The sequence below is a fragment of the Festucalex cinctus genome, chromosome 10 (genome assembly GCF_051991245.1).
Source record: "Festucalex cinctus isolate MCC-2025b chromosome 10, RoL_Fcin_1.0, whole genome shotgun sequence".
NCBI lineage: Eukaryota > Metazoa > Chordata > Actinopteri > Syngnathiformes > Syngnathidae > Festucalex > Festucalex cinctus.
Genome location: NC_135420.1, coordinates 2,587,990 through 2,605,627, shown reverse-complemented (window position 1 = coordinate 2,605,627; position 17,638 = coordinate 2,587,990). Strand labels below are relative to the sequence as shown.

General features: G+C 40.8%; 1 protein-coding gene across 3 annotated transcripts in view; it reads left to right on the top strand.

Annotated features, from left to right (window-relative positions):
- Positions 1-15,593, top strand: part of kifap3a (kinesin-associated protein 3a) — a 292,502-nt gene extending 276,909 nt beyond the window's left edge. Inside the window, exons 18-20 of one of the 3 annotated variants that reach the window (XM_077534647.1) lie at positions 1,480-1,669; positions 8,339-8,426; positions 15,390-15,593. In XM_077534647.1, the coding sequence (XP_077390773.1) occupies positions 1,480-1,669; positions 8,339-8,426; positions 15,390-15,549 (438 nt within the window). In that variant the 3' untranslated portion in view covers positions 15,550-15,593. Of the gene's footprint in view, positions 1-1,479; positions 1,670-2,576; positions 4,221-8,338; positions 8,427-15,389 lie in introns of those variants that run through there. The other 2 variants (XM_077534649.1, XM_077534648.1) reach the window with 2 other exon arrangements.
- Positions 15,594-17,638: the final 2,045 nt, after the last annotated feature.

The window sequence follows — 17,638 nt, the reverse complement described above, 5'->3', positions numbered from 1 at the left end:
CTTTTTGGCGATGTCAGCATTTCGTTTGGTGAGGTTTTCGTTGATGTAGACATGTTTCCCACGAAGCTTGTGACGGTCTCTCAGAAGAGCAATCTTTTTCTTTCTGTCAACAAACCTGATCAGAACTGCCGGTGGTCGTGTCCCTCCAGTTGGAAGCGAAAAGCACATCTGAATGTGCGCAGGATCAACAGTTAATCCCAAATCTCTGAGTTGAAGTGTCACTTGCTGTTCCACAGTCTCGTTCCCTGAATATTGGTCAGAATCTTCCGTGCTCGTGCTAGCCGCAGCTCTCAAAGGGCCACGGCGCGGCTTGATCTTGATACCGGTGACTATCACATCGTTGATACGAAGATTTTGTTCCAAATCATCCACTTTTTGTTCAAAGGCAACAATGCGTCGATCTTTTTCCTGTGTCTCTTTCTTCAATTGCTGTATTTCCTGAAGAAGTGGCTCAATGCTCTTCTTCATTTCAAGTAATTCGGCAACCATTCCACTGAGTTTTTTAAGAGAAGATTTTATCTCCTCAATCTCGTCAGCTCTTTTTCCGCCAGGCATTCTGCAACAATGTAGTTAAAAATCCCAATGCAAAAATCAACAAGTAGTTAGATTCACGAGCGAGTGCAGGAGCAAGTACAGATGCGTCCTTCCTCAACAGATGCGTCCTTGACGTATACTTACCCTACATTTACTGCCAAATTACTTATTCTGCAAAAAAAGCCATAAGAACAATATCCTGGTCTAAATATCATTCTCCTACAGATGCTCTCTTCCATGGATATGGTCTGCTGAAGCTTTCTGAATACAATCTTTTTTACAATCTATGCATAATGTATAATGTGGTTCACAAACTAAATGGCCGTTGGTGTGAACTTGTTCCTTTATTCTTTTCATACTCTAAATACCAGAAATAGATTGCTGTTAAAAGGGAAATACAGAAGGTCCGCAAATGTGGAATGACCTGGACAATGATATAAAACATTCTTCTTCTTTTCCCATATTTAAAAGAAAACTGAAACATAACTTACTTAGGAGATATGCGTCTAATGATTTTGTTGCCTAGTTTCTGATTAGTTTCTTTCTGTGTTTGAGTTCTTTTGTACATGGAATAGAGGTTACGGGGGTTCTACTTGATACACATGTTTACATGAACATAGTTTTTCATATCTGTCTCTAGAGTATTTTAGTAATTATTCTTTTCTTGTAAATATGATGGGCATATCTTTTATTTACAAGTTGTAAATATGTGGATATCAACCCAATTTGGGTTGCAATGTAAATTGTGTTGGTGGTGGGTTGTTGGACCCTATTTTATAAGCTTTGAGCTTCTGAGGGAGTCAATTTTTCACAGTGATGATTGTTTATCACTAGGCTTTGACTGTATGTGAACGCACTGTGGAAATAAACAAATAAAGAAACAAAATATACCGGTGAAACAGACACATTGTACTTACGTTATATTCTCTACTTTTCATTCTCCAGGAGTACGATGATGAGTGGGGCAGGAGAATACAGAATGAAAAATTCCGTTGGTACAATTGCCAGTGGCTTGAAATGGTGGAGAACCGGCAGATGGATGAGACAGGAGAGCCATTACTCTATGGGGATGATGGAGACTCCTTCATTGAGAACAGAGACATTCTAGAGAGACCTGTTCTCTTATATAGTGCAGGTACTCTCCAACTCAGAGGTTTAAGGCCATTGTATGATTATGTCTAGCAAAAACCTAATTGGGGCCCGAGCAGCGGCCACTGCAAGGTCCCTATTGTATCTGTAGAAATTCTTGTTCTTCGTGTTCTTCTTCTCTTTGCTCTTTTACTTGCTCTTCTTCTTGTTCGAAATTAATTGCATTTTTATGAAACTAAACAAGTTCAAAAACTCACCAAACTTTTTTTTCTGGTAAAAAATTTAATATTTTGAAGTTGTCATAGGGCAGCACGGTGGTGAGTGGTTAGCACGTCCGCCTCCCCTCCCTACTGAGTTGTCATTGCACAATGCAATTATTGCTGACAAGCAATATAAAGATTTCTGGGGAAAACAAATAGTTCTCTTTATGCACAAATCCCGTACCGAAACTAAACCAAAACTGTGGCCCAAAAATCGATCTACGGACCGTACTTTAAGCCCAATTCACACTGACTGCGGAACGGATGCGGTGCATTTTCCGTACGGACGCCGCAAGGATAGAACACATTCAAGTCTACGTGTCAATTCACACCACCGGCGGTGCGGTGCGGAACGACTACGGCGATGTGGAAGGTTTCCGCAAGCGTTCTATTTCTTCCGGACGCCGCATGCGGAATTTCGTAAAGTTGAAGAAATTACACAAGCTGGACAGGAAGTCTTGCGTCGAAACCAAATTAGATCCGGTGTATTTCAAAATAAAACCGTTTTGAGAACTCATTCCTTTCTTTTTTTTTTGACATAGCGAGACCTATTTCTGAGCATAATGTGTACATATAAATAAATTAAAATGTGTGTGAATACAGTAAGCAAGCGCAATTATTACATATAAAAAAGCAATAATTCTGTAAACTCTTGCTCGACATCGCGACGGTATATGACGTTATATCCTACAGGGTTCAGGTACAGATACAGCGACCTAGGTTACCGGGGATCATTTGAGACAATGGACGACAAGCAATTCATCACGAAGGTCCAAAACCACACCATTTTATTTGACACCTCGCATACTTTTTATAAGGACAACACCAGAAAGGAGAAAGCATGGAGTGAAGTAGCTGCAGCTCTGGGATTTACTGGTGAGTTTTTTATTTTTTATTTTAGCCTACAGTTTTCAATTACTGTGACAAAATGTTAAACATTTTTGGTGCTTCTGATATTTCCTTGAGCCCCTGTTTCCACGCATGTTATTCACTGCTGCCATGTGGTGCCCCCTCATCCAGCAACATCTGGTTGTCACTGGGAGCCAGCAGGTAGTGAAGAATGCAAGCTGCCACAACTAGTGTGTCCACATGTTTTGGGTGCAGGTTGATTCTTCTGAGAAAAATCCTCCACCTTGATGACAGAATGCCAAAAGCATTCTCCACTACCATACGTGCTCGAGACAGTCTGAAGTTAAACACCCTCTTGTCATGATTCAGGTTCTGTGCAGGATAGGGCCTCATCAGGTAAGTTTTTAGCGGGAAGTCTGCATCACCCACCATTACAAATGGGACATCACCAAGGCGAGCAGCACCAGGTAGAGGAGCATTTGGGGGCGCTTCTAGCGTTCCACTCTCCATTGCTCTCCCCAAATCTGATCCAGCGTAGACTCCTCCATCACTGGTTCGTCCAAAATCTCCAACTTGAATCACTCTGAAGCGGTAGTCAGCATCTACTAGTGCAAAAAGCACTATTGAAAAAGTATTACATATACTCTATATATATATATATGCTCATTTACCTTTTTAACAGCTGTCCTCGTTTTTTGCCCTCTTTGGTTCATGTTCTCCTCTCTCAGAAGTGTTTTTTTTTGCCTGTTGTTTTGTAAAGAACTGATCCAAGGATGTTTGCTTTGTTTTTTTGTTTTTTTTAAACAATCCTTCGGAAATGTCCAAGGAAAACATCATCTTAGTGAGCAAACACCCGACTGGTGAACACTTTTATCTGGGTGATTCTTTTAAACAAATTCTGAAACTTCATGGAAACTTCCGGTATGGTGAGGCATCTTTTTAAAAAAAAAGGTCTGTCTCGTCGCAATTAAAAACTTACTGTGCCTTCATCAATCACCAATTGTTTGAATTTTTGCACAGATTCGTTGGCCGTTAGTTCATACATTTACGAAAAATCGGAACACCTCATGGGCCGCGGGATGAATGATGAGGACGCTGTATAGACACCGATCTAGTATCTACACTCATAGATACCTATGGTAGCGGTTCCTCTTAGCCAATGGGATGCCAATAAGATGCACAAACACCGATCTAGTATCTACGCTAGAGGTAAGATTGAACCTAAAAAATACAGCCCGGCATATCAGACTGTCGTAAAGTGTGGCTACTGCTGTAAACAAGGTGTGATACTCATGCCAAAGACCGCTAACACCTAGTGGCGATCCGTAGAATAACAGTTTTAAATGACACCACAATGCGCACTCGCTTAATTACGCGGAGAAATACTGCAGCCCACTAGGCTTTAAATAGAATAATGCACCTTACAGCGCTCCTTCTGTTTTATCCAAATTATTTATTTCCAAGTATTCCTTAGTTTAGTATCCACACATCGTTTTAGTATTTATTTTTCTAAACATATATTTACTTAAGAAAAAAAAAAAAAAAAAAAAAAAGTCAGCGAGAGAGAAGCCCAGGCCCGACCTGACCCGAAGATAATGATTGACATTTTAGGCCCGAGCCCGCTCGGGCTAAAGATCTTACCCCTAATCTACGCTCATAGATACCTATGGTAGGTAATAGCCATAGCCGAAAGTATGTTGCGTTCGGGAATGTATTTTTACCTTTCGTATCTAGAAATTGCTTTCGTAATAAGAGGCAATATTTTCCCGTTGAGGCGTTTCGTAACTCGAAAATTTCGTATGAAGAGCCGTTCGTAAGTAGAGGTTCCACTGTATATTGTTCCCAGAATGCATTGCGTGGCGCAGTTAAATGGCGTTATAAGGACGCTAATCCTTGTCATATCTATTTGTGTTACCAGTAATTGAATTTGTGTCGTATTTAACAAGTTTTTCGGCCTATGATTAAAAAATAATAAAAATAATAATAATTAAACCGTAACTTTAAGTTATGTGTAAAATAATGACATCCAGGACGATTCCCCCGTGCAAGGACTGCTTGTGAAGTTATACATTTTATATATTTTGATTGTGGCCGACTGATTATTTCGACATTACAATTTTTTTTTCTTTCGTATGAAGAGACGTTCGTAAGTAGAGGTATCACTGTAATTTTATTTTGTGTTCCAAAAATGTGTTTAACATATGTACCTATTGATGTTGCTGACCTATGATGTATTGATGATTTTCCCTGTTCTTTTGTGCTTGCCATTTTCTTTGCACCTCCAAAAGCAACTTACGGCGCGCTCACACACCAAAGGGAGTAGAGGGTGAAGAGGGTGACAGATCAGAGACCCCCTCTTCAATGGGATCACCTGCTCCTTCACCTATCCCTCCCCTGTCAATGGTCTCAACAGGAGAGTTGGAACGGCCGGCCAGGTCTCGTAGTCCCAAGAACAGACCACGAAATCCCAGGCAACAAACCAGGAGGAAGAAAAATACACCCAGGAATCTGTCTGATCTCCAGGAGCCTCCTCCAAAGCCAAGCGTGCCTGACACGGAACAAGATGAGACATACCATTTTGCACTCAGCACAGTCCTCCACTTGTTGAGTCTGAACAAAACAAGGAGGCGACGAGCGAAATTGCAAATTTTGAGTTTGCTTGACCACTTCAATGAGGAACAGGAGTGCGAAACAGCTGCAGCTCAAGCAAGCTGGAGATCATTTAACCCTCCCGCGAGACACCAACTGCAACCACCAGACCACAACCCACAACACCAGCGCAGAATCCAGGCACTCACTCCGCCCAGACAGTGGCAGGAACAATGGGGTCGTTTACAGAATTAACGACTGTAAATCCACAATGGGAGGAATCACAACCTAGCCCATTATACTACACAAACTTTTAATTGTACATATTTTCATTCCTTTGTTTTGCTGTGTGTTTTGTACTTTTTTTTTTTTTTTTGTAACATTTCGTATTGTAAATAAAGAGTGTGTTTTTTGAAAGTTGGTGCTTAATTGTTTGTTTACCTCAGCGAACTGCCAGTCTCTGTTTGGGTTCTATAGCAACTCTGTAATTTGTGGACTGTCTCCTCAGTTCCGGACCGATAATGAAAAGAAGTTCGTCCATCTACTCAGCACACATTTGAAAGTACTTGTGGTGTGGTTGACTGTCCAGCCTCAGTTCAGCCACAAGATGATGAAAATCTCCTTGTTGTGACCGTAGCCTGTTGATGGGATGAACCCAAACACGTCTCCTTCTAGCCCTCCTTTGGAGTGCTAGCAGGAACAGGGCAGCAATGGGTTTTCATTGGTTGATAAGTACTGTGTAAAATCATACACAAATGTAGCTTTAATCATGGACGTATTATATAAAAGACAGTTAGGATTATATTTAATCAAGATGGATCAGAAATTCAGTTATGTGTTTTGGGAAGCTAGCTAACGACATGGCGTGAAAGTCGGGCATTTAACAGTAAAAGCAACGGCTCCATATCAATTAAACATGACAAAATAACACTATTTAAACACAAAACGTACTTACTCATGGTAGACAAGAGCCAAAGTTCGAGATACAATGTCCAAAAAGCGTATCGATGTGACGACAGGCAAGCGTGGCTGTTGTAAACCAGCGCTCTCTATACACGGTTGTTATCGTGTGAACTCAACTCTCCAGCGTAAACCCCCGTGATCTTGTGGTCTCTTGTAGATTTCCAGAACAGACCGCAGACAGCAGTGTGAGTTGCAGTGCGTGCGTTTTAGTCTATTGGGACCATGTGCTAAAATGTACAGGAAGTGAGCTATGAATTTTTTAATGTCCAATTTTGGGCAATTTTTGCACATTCACCGTGGTTATGCTTTTTTCCCCCCTTTGCAAACATTTTTCATCTGGTTGACTTCAAACTTGGCATGTATCATCTCAAGATCTGGGACAACAACTGGGGAAAAAAAATCCTGACTTTTCTAAATACTATATGACGGGGGCGGGGCATAAAATATTGCCTTTCAAATTTCATATGTCCAGAAAGAGCAAATGCTTAAGACATCTACGAACTTATATTTCATCTTACTGATAGCGCCACCTACGGCAATTTTTTTTCTTACGATGTTTCTTCTACGTTTTTCTCCAACCACATGAACAGGATCTATATCATATTTGCTCAGAGGAGGGGTTCGGCCTTTATGATGTCACAACACGAAGTTTGTGAGTTTTCGCGAATGGCTGTGGGCATGGCTAAGCGATGTTCTCCAAGAAAACGCCAATTTTGAGGGCCTAAACTGGCACAGAAACTCATGAAACTGGGCACACACAACTGGCCTGGCAAAATGAGCAATAATTTATCGCGGATTGTGCTAGTTTTACAAAAATGACTCGAGCGCCCCCTAGAAATTTTTAACGAAGCAACCCCGGTTGTACGTTTAAGCAAGATCTACGAAAATTTTTATGTGCATGAGAGAGCCCAAGCCCTACAAAAAAAGTCTCTTGGACCCATATGCTAAAATGAACAGGAAATGAGCTACGAATTTTTCAATGTCCCATTTTTGTCAATCTTAGCACATTTAAAAGGGGGATACTTTTGCTCACTTCTACACGTTTAATCTGATTTGCTTCAAACTTGATCTGGACCATGTCAAGACCTGAGCCAACGACGGGGGAAAAAATCTTGACTTTTCGAAATACTATATGATGAGGGTGGGGCATCAAATTTTGTGTTTTGCAATGAAAAAGAATATGCTTAATAACTCCCCGGTACATGCTCCAAAAAATCCCAAACTTGACATGTATGCCTTAGTCCAGGCCTGAAGGTATCTCTGCGACAGCATTCAGTTATAAATACAGCGCCACCTAGCCCTTGAGGCATAAAAAAAAAATACCCTACTTACGGTATTTTGTACAAAATTTGTAAACTCATTGTAAGTGTGATAACTAAGTCATTTATGAATATTCTTTTACTTTCCACCACTTAAAATGTTCACTGACATGGGACCTATCCAAACATGTGTACTTTTGATTTTGTTTTATTTATTTTTTACACACAGGTGCACCTAGATTAAGGGGATAATACCAACAATTCTAATCAAGAGAATAGCCTGTCTAATTACAGTGAGTTCCAGAGAGTATTGGTCTTTTATGCAAAAACAATTATTTAATACATGAAATAGCAGGCAAATAAACATACAAAACAAACAGTACACACCTACACACAGGATAGGAGAAAAAATGTGACCATCTCTGGCAAAGCTATGGCATAAGGGTCCTGTGATGATCTTATCTTCATCGACTTTTTGTAACCCCCTAAAAAAAATGGACATTTTTGGACTAGTATGACTTAGAAGGGCAAAAAATCTGCAATATAGAAATGTGACGCTGCACAAGAGGGAGATAAACCTGCAATAGATAAAGTTATGGTCACAAATTAAAATCCGCAATAGTGTCAATCCACAATAAGTGACCCGTGAAGTAAATAGGGACCACTGTATAATAATAAATTAAGTTAAATATTGTCTAAGTGTTGTCGTAAACCAATCAAAACTACCAAAACAATTAGGTATGTTCTCCATGAGCATGAAGTTTATGTACCTTTGTCTTGAATGTTTTTCTACAGATGGGATTATCTCAACAGATGGTGCGATCAGTCCAGATTTCTACAGTAACTTTAAGATTGGAGAAGTGGGCCAGCCATATATGGGAAGGTACAGAACAATCTTCTGATAGTGTTGGATACACCTTTTGTGGCGGCCGTGACTCAGGAGGGAGCTGGTCGTCCCCCGCTCTCCCAGAGTCATGTGTCGTCATGTCCTTGGGCAAGGCACTTCACACACATTGCCTCCAGTGCCACTCAGACTGGTCTCTGAAATTAGAATGTTTGGTGGTGGTGGTATGTGCACACTGGCAGCCACTCTTCCATCAGCCTGCCCCAGGGCTGCTGTGGCTACTTAAGCAGCTTACCGCCACCAGAGTGTGAATATGTGAGCCCAGGAATAATGTATCCATTGTGAAGCGTCTTTAATATCCAGAAAAGCGCTATATAGAGCTGATTTATTATTATTGTTTATTTATGTATTTATTTATGTATTTATTTATTTATTACTATAAATCTGATACATTATTATTATTAGAGATGTTCGATACCACTTTTTTTCAGACCGATACCGATACTCAGACCCTCTGTACTCACCGATACCAACTGCCGATACCAGGAGTACATTTTGACAAATAAAAAAAATCACAAAAAGATATTTTTAAACAAATATATTTTCTTTAAATTTGACAAAAAAACAGCACAGTCACTCTTCAATAGTCTTAACGCTCAAAATAAAACACAAAAATGCTCTTTTAGTTTAAAATTCACAATTTTGAAGTATTTCCAAAACGGTGAAGTTTTGGTGAAAAACTGCTGCAAGCTAGCGCCAGTTACAGGCAAGGAGGACTCACTTAACGTCTTCCCCCTCTGCCATCGGCCGCTTGTACTGCGTCACGAGTACTCGAGTACTTGAAAAAAGGCTGGTATCGGCCTGATACCGATACTTGGTATCAGTACTCGCCCATCCCTAATTATTATTATTCGTGTTATTATTATAATTATTATTATTATTATTATTATTATTATTATTATTATTATTATTATTATTATCATCATCATCAAACATTACTTATGCATATATAAATATATAAAATGTTGCTTTACAAGAAAATGTATTGTATGTATGGGTGTGCTCAAAAAAATCGATACGGCAATATATCGTTGCGGGCCTCATTACAATACACGTATCGATACGCAGGCGTCAGAATCGATATTGCTCATTAACTTTAAATAGGCAGCTAACGCTTGACTTTGCAGCTTGCATTGTACCTAAAAAAATAAAAACCAGCAGCGTCTTTGAGGTTAATTGCCTTCAATTAATACAAAAATAGCTCACCAGTGATTGGACACTGTGTCTTGCTCGGAAAAATGAAAGCAGAGGAAGAATATCAACATTTATTTACTTATAAACTTAACATGGCATGTACGTGTCTTAATGTACTAATTTTCGTATATTTTGTTTAAAAACGAAATAGAATGTGTTACATGAAAAAAAATGCTGTTTTTATTTCCCAAAATATTTAAAATAAGAACATTTTAGAGCTGTAATTTTAATTCTTTGATATTTTTGCTCATATCGGCTCATGCCTAATAATAAAGTTTCCTGGTGTGTCTGTGAAAGCTGTTCCTTGGTCTGCAGTGCGTGCACATTTAGACCAGGCATGCCGCTTGGTGGTGAACCAGAAGAGTTGCTAACAAAAATATTTTTGTCAGTCAGCATAACAAACATATCCTTTAGGTATACATTTGACTGTTATTATAAAATGCAAGAAATGTAATGTAATATATCGGGATAAGTATCGCCTTGAAGATCAAGTATTGGGATACATATGTATCGCGATACGTATCGTATCGTGACCCCTGTATCGTGATGCGTATCATATCGTGAGGTTGCCGGCAATACCCAGCCCTAATTGTATGGGTGTGCATCTCTTCTATTCCCTGTGAATATTCATCCATCCATCCATTATCTAAACCTCTTATCCTCACAAATGTCATGGGCATGCTGGAGCCTGTCCCAGCTGTCTTCGGGCAGGAGGCAGGTTCCACCCTGAACTAGCTGGCCACACATAGACGAACAACCATCGACGCCCACCATCACACCTAGGGACAATTTAGAGTCTTCAATTAACCTACTATGCATGTTTTTGGAATGTGAGAGTAAACCGGAGTACCCGGAGAAAACCCACACCGGTATGAGGAGATCATACAGACACCACACAGGAAGGCCAGAGCCCGGAATCGAACACACAACTTCTGAACTCTGAGGCGGACCTGCGTTGTTCACCGTGCTGCATGTGAATATTCCTCTCATAAATTACTAAATTACCTATACAGGGCTTTTAGTGTCAACTTGTGGTATCCGAGGGTTCGTTATAAAGCAGAAAAACAAGTGAAAATGAAGGATTGTTCAGAAAACAAATCAGCAAATAGGTGGAGAACATTGTAGGGTCAGGGCCGAACATGATTCATGATTCAATACTGGCTAAATCTAGCTGCTCTCCAGGAACACTTTACAGCACAGAGGAACCAACTGCGAACATCGGGACCCATCCACAATGGCTAACCCAAGGTCAGACAGTCCTCATTGAGAAGACTCCATCAAACTACCATTCGGTAACCTGCCTCAAAAAGCTCTTATCAGGCAACATAGCAGCCAAAATCAGTAGGCATATGGATCAATATATGAGCAGAGCACAAAAGTGCATTGGTACTAACACCAGGGGAGTCAAACAACAACTACTGGTTGACAGGGCAATCCAACAAGACAAAATGTGAAGCACAAACCTGTGCACTGCCTGAATTGACTACCAGAAGTGCTACACTCAGTGGTACTGGAGTGCTTGGAACTATCTAACATCAACAGGATCTTAAGAACCTTCATCAAGAACTCAACAAGGCTGTGGAATGCAACTTTGGAGGCCAACTCAAAGCCAGTTGCACAGGTGAATATCAAATGTGGAATATTCCAAGGATATACTTTGTCCCCGCTGCTGTTCTGCATAGCCCGCTAAGTCAAATCATAACCAAGAGTGGATTACTGTACCGGTTCAGAAGTGGAACAATGATCAGCCACTCCCTCTATATGGATGACATCAAGATGTATGCCAAGAAAGAGCGTGACATCCACTCGATTCACCTCACAAGGATATACAACAATGATATCGGAATGTCATTCAGACTAGGTAAGTGTAGGCGAAAGATATCTAGGTGAAGGAAGAGGATCACTGCCATAGGGATTGAACTTCCTGAAGGCAGCATAATAGATGTGCAAGACAGCTACAAATAACCTTGGAATGGCACCGGCAAAGAGCAATCATAAGGAAGCAACTTAAAAGGCAGCCACAGCCAAGTACCTAAGGAGGGTGAGGTGGCGTAGTCAGTTGAATGACAAGTATACAACATTAACAGCATGGTGTGCTGCTGACCTCGACTCGGGACCTTGTGAGTCTGTGGGGCGAACACTTTGAAGAACTAGCTAGCTCTGGGATTGAAGTCACAGAGTTGATTCAAAAGCTCTTAGGTGGCAAGGCCCCAGGGGCGGGTGAGATCTGCCCAGAGATCCTAAAGACTCTGAGTGGCCTTAGTATTGCATCTCTACTCTTTGCAGATGATATGATACTGTTGACTTCATTAATGGCGCTTTTCCACCGTACCGGTTCCACACCGAAGCGGCAATTTTTGTCCCCGTGTTTTAGTGTCTCCATGGGCCAAGCCGTTCTGTTGTAACCGCTGTTTAGAACCCTTTCGGCAGTAGTTCTGCTGCACCGGTCGTCGGGGGACTAGCGGGGCCGTGACGTTACCTGTCGTCTGATTGGCCGACCGCAACGCCGTGGCACACGCCCATTTCCATGTTTTAAGCGAGAAGAGGAAGAGGCGCCCGCCGGTCTTCGCCAAAGTCATAAAAATACAGTATATACAATAAATATAACAATGTTTTACAACAGCGCTGAATTATATTTATAATTTAAAAGGTACTTGTGGATGGTTTGTAATTTTTGTGGTTTTTAAAAACATCGCGACTGCCAAAGCTGGCTGGTCGTGTGTTCCCATTCACTTGAATGAGAGCTCCAACGGCAGAGCTCTCCATTCACAAATAGCGTCGTGAGCCGGTTTTGAAAAATACATTTTATACAATAAATATACAGTCAAACCACGGTGTTCGAACGCTTCTGTTCTCGACCAAATCGTTTTTTGACCAGAAAATTTGAGAATTTTATATCTCAGAGCTCGTCCAAAAAATCGGCTCTCGACCAAAATGAAAAAAGCCGAGCATACCTGAACGCGACTCACTCGGGAGAAAAAGCCGAGCGTACCTGAATGCGACTCACTCGGGAGCCGAGCTAATTCGAATGCCCAGGATGCTTCCTCCGTAGCACATTCGTGTTCAAAGTTCGTTCGGAGCAGACCTGTTCATTGTTATTTGCGCAAATCTGACTGTTTTTTTTTTTTGTTTTGCATCGTGTATTAGCCCCTAATCATGGGTTCAAAGAAAGCAAGTGCATTTTGGGGTTTTTTCATCATTTTAGATAGGATATCTTCTATTAAAATAAAACTATTTCTACCCTTTTCTGTTTATGGTAAACAGTATACAGTGCAGTTTATGGTGTAAAATGGTAAAAAAAAAAAAAAAAAAAAAAAACTTGGAAAACTTTTGAAAAGTTTTTTTTAGAATTGGAACGGATTAAAATTCTTTACATTAATTATAGTGCCGACACTGGCTGGTCGTGTGTTCCCATTCACCTGAATGAGAGCTCCACCGGCACAGCTCTCCATTCACAAATACCTTCGTATTGAATTCATGACCTTCGGTCATGAATCGCAATATTTCATCCATGGTGTTCCATATTAAATTGTAAATAGGGTTCCATGTTAGCGCGACTTGACACTCGTGAAATGTTATCTCAGATTCTGCACGCAATGCGGGAGTGAGGGCTTGGCTCGGACAGTTTAAATGTTGCCGCCCCCTTCTCGCCATGCGCCAGTTGTAATGGAACACCGGCGGTTGCGTTGTGGTGTGGTAGACTAAAGAACTCCTTTGTCCACCGTGCCATTGTACTCTCCAACTCCTCACTGGGGGGAAGGAGGGTGTAGCATGCACTTCACTTCACAAATATGGCACTTTACTGTACTTTCACTTATTTAATTCAATCTCCGGTGTAATAACCTTATTTATTGATTGATTGAATTTTTATTTTATTTTTCTTATTATTATAATTATTAATTGAATCTCTGGTGTAATAACCTTTTTATTGATCGATTGAATTCTTAATTTTCATTTTATTATTATTATTATTACTGTTGTTATTATTAATTCAATCTCTGGTGTAATAACCTTATTTATTTATTGATTGAATTGTTAATTTTCATTTTATTCTTATTATTATTATTATTGTTATTATTAATTCAATCTCTGGTGTAATAACCTTATTTATTGATTGATTGAATTATTTTTTATTTTATTATCTGTTCTCATTGCTGCTGGACATGTAAATTTCCCAGAGGGAGCCATCCCAAAGGGATCAATAAAGTCAAGTCTAAGTCTAAGTATCTTGGGGTCGTGTTCACGAGTGAGGGGTGGATGGAGCAGGAGGTCGATAGGTTGACCGGTGCAGCGTCTGCAGTGCAGTGATGTCTATCAGTCTGTCATTGTGCAGGAAGAGCTCAGCCAAAAGGTGAAGCCTTCAATTTACTGGTCAATCTACATTCCTACCCTCACCTATGATCACGAGGGTCGTGACCGAAAGAACAAGATCCCAGTTACAAGCAGCCAAAATCATTTTCCCTTGAAGGGTGTCCAGGCTCTCCCCAAAAATAGTGAGATGTGCAGTCACCCGGGAGGGGCACAGAGTTGAGCCACTGCTCCTCCATGTTGAGAGGAGCCAGATGAGGTCCCTCTGGCATTTGATTAGGATGCCTTCTCGACTTATCCTTGGTGAGGTTTTCCGGGCATGTCCTACCCTACCAGGAGAAGGCCCTGGAAATGAGCCAGGACATGGTGCATAGACTACAGTATGCCTCCCAGAATGTCTTGGGATTCCCCTGGAAGAGCTGGATGAAGTGGCTGGGGAAAGGGAAGTTTGGGTTTCCCTGCTAAAGCCGCTGCCATCGCGACATGACACTGACCAAGCTGAAGATGGATGGATAGATGGATGCATGGATGTTGTTTTATTAGTTGGGTTTCCATCCGATTATTTTTATTCAAATTTTGAAAAAGAAACTGAATGAAAACACCAGAAATTTGGGGGGAAAAAATGCCCAAAATTCGCTTGGATGAGGTGGATTTTCAAGTGTATCAAAAAAAAGGAAAATGCACATTTTGGCTATAGTAACAGATTTTGCGAATAAGCGACTACAAGACATCGCACGTTTGGCTCGATACTACGTCGCACCAGAGGTGGGTAATCCAGGTCCAGAAATTTAAAACCCTGCCACAGTTTGGCTTTAGTCAAAGGAGGTTCTACTTGACTGATTGGAAGTAACTTGTTTACCTGCTGGTTGATTAGATGCACCTGTGGCTAAAGCCAAACTGTGGCAGGGTTTTTACTTTCTGGACCTGGATTACCCACCTCTGCGTCACACGCACTTTTGAAGTCACAATAAATGGCAGATGATAAAGTAAAGAAATGTTTGGGAAGACGAAGAAACACAATTCTTTTTAGAATTAATTAAAGAAAAAAAATGCAATTTTAGATCGCTTTATTGACATCAGCTCTTAATGTCACGACACACTTCACTCACATGCGTGAGGGAAGCCAACAAGACATACTATTTCCGTTTACTCCGTCAAAACCAACATTCCTACCCGGAACTCCCCATTGTCCAAACGTTCCGGAGGTGAATTATGTACCCCTCACATCGTGAAACGTCGTTTCGTGACGCATATTCGCAAAAGAAGAATGGAGGGAAACGGGCATGCGTCACATGTCCGTTTTGCGCATTTTCACAAAATTAGCTTAAAAAAGAATAAATCAAAAAAAAAAAAATTGGGGTGGAAACCTGACTTTGCAACTTATGCAAACCCTTTTTGCAATTTAATTTCTAACTCATTTTTTCTTCATTTCTCTACTAGTGAGTTTGCCACGTCAAGTCTTGGTCCAGCAGATCGTCCAGTCAGCGCTTATGGTTTTCGACCAGATGAGCAGCTTTTCAACTACACCACCTCCTCCCAGTTGACATGGAATCTTATAAACACCAATACTGACCCAAGCGATTTAAGGGTGGTGTTATAATTCTCTATAGGCAGTAAAGAAATATTAAAATTGTATACAGTCTAGTGTTTGGTGAAATTTCTGAAAGCCATAGAGATGGATTTCACAAAGGAGGTTCAACAAACTGTGAGATTAACCCGTAACAAAGAGTTGGCATACCCTCGGATAGGAAACTCTGCGTTTTTGGTTCCAGGTTAGGTTGACGGACCATGTCGCTATGGTAACTGACCGAGAGCTTAAATGACCTCTTTTTATGAAACAGGCTGGTTTCAACTACCTCCCTTTTCTGAAACGGAAGATGCAGTTTCCCACTTTTTGGGGTTTCTTTACCCAGTTTTCTCACTAAACCTGCTTTGTGAAATACACCCATGATGTTTCAAGGGCTCAACACATGGGAGGCAATGCCGGTCGCTCTCAATTCATGTTCTATGGAACCAGGGTGACAAGCCAAGTCATCTTTATTTTTATAGCGCTTTCAAACAGCCTTAGCTGTCACAGAAACACACAAAAAAAACAAACATAACATAAAACTTTACCAGCAATGCAATACATTCACAACAAATCAACCTTTTTTCCATTTCTAATGCTGCGTTCTCACCAAAAGCGAGGGATGGCGATTCAGCGGCTCGTTTGCATTGTAGTCAATGGAGTTCGCGCGCAACGGAATGAAAGTGCGTGGGGCGGCGCGGAGGACGTGTTTCGCAGCAGCAAAAATCCGCACATTCACATATTCGCCAAAGTGAAAAAAATTGAACTTTTTTCGCGTTTCGCCTCGCGGTAGCCAATCAGCTTCGAGTACGGGCCATGTCACACACAGCGTCCTCTCTATTGTCACCCCGAGCGCAACAACACGGCCAGCCGTGACAGAATGATGATCAATAAAGTGCTGGTAAGTCTGTTTACGAGCTTTTGAACTGTACCAAGTTAGCAGCAGTGCTTATTATTAATGTCAAAGCTATTTTTAGCACAAATGCCGGCTGCCAGATTACCACTAAAAAAAGCGAAAGTGCTATCACGTACCTCAAAAGAGGATAAAATAGTGCCACGGCTGTTTTGTCCCTGGAAAGAAGTGGAATTAGTTGGCGGTGCTCACTTTTTGTTGACTCGCTAAAGTGCTCCACTTCCTTGTTCACCAAGGGACACGCCTCCTCCGCTCCGGTGCGCACGAAAGCGCGAATGAGCGGCATTCGTTCCAAAAACACTCTACGCGGTGAAACGCTCGCAAAGGAAGTGTTCCAGTTCGCCTTTTCTGATTTGGTGAGAATGTAGCATTAGGTGAAAATTGCCCATGGGGCAACGGATAACGTTCGTGCATGTAAAATTTCACGCTCATTCACAAAGACGTGCATGCGGAGGCCTGAGCTACCTGAGCGGAGCTACACCCAATCAGCTGAGATTTCAATGATGGATTTATGAACACAGTGCATGCTACACAGTGCGCAGTACATCTGCAACATGGAGGAGAAGCTGATTTTGAGCAGTGTCTGACTTTGCTATTCGTTACGATACTTAACACAATGATTTTAGTGACATCAATAAAACGGTATGGGAGCCGGGAGCTTGTTGTTTCCCGGGTTCATTTGTCCGGTAAATTTTCTTTAGCGTTTTTAAAACCGTTAAAATTGGGGTTGGTCGATCTTGCAAAAAATAGAATATCGCGATTTTTGAATTATAAATTCACAATTTCGATGTTTATTATTCATAATAAATACAAATTAAATTACACATGAAATAAGAGACGTATTGAATAAATGCACTACTTATTTGTAAAAATGATCATGGTAATAAACACCTTTTGTAAAGAAAAATATAATATATAAAGCTGCAAAACACCTGAGCAAAACAATAGTCACATTTCTGTTTTCAAGTAGTCTAATCAAAATAGCTAATCTCTTGCACACAATTTGGTTGCTAGTCTTGGTTAAAAAAAAAAAAAAAAAAAAAGCAGCACATAAATTTGAAAAAACTGCTTCGCCACTATTTTTCTGCAATCTGCGTACAAACAAGGAATGAGGGTTAAAGGGTTGGGGGTAAAAACAAATTACAACTTGGCAGCTCGTAAGCTCAGATCCAATATCATACGGCGTGATTTTGGTGAACGCGCTCTGCT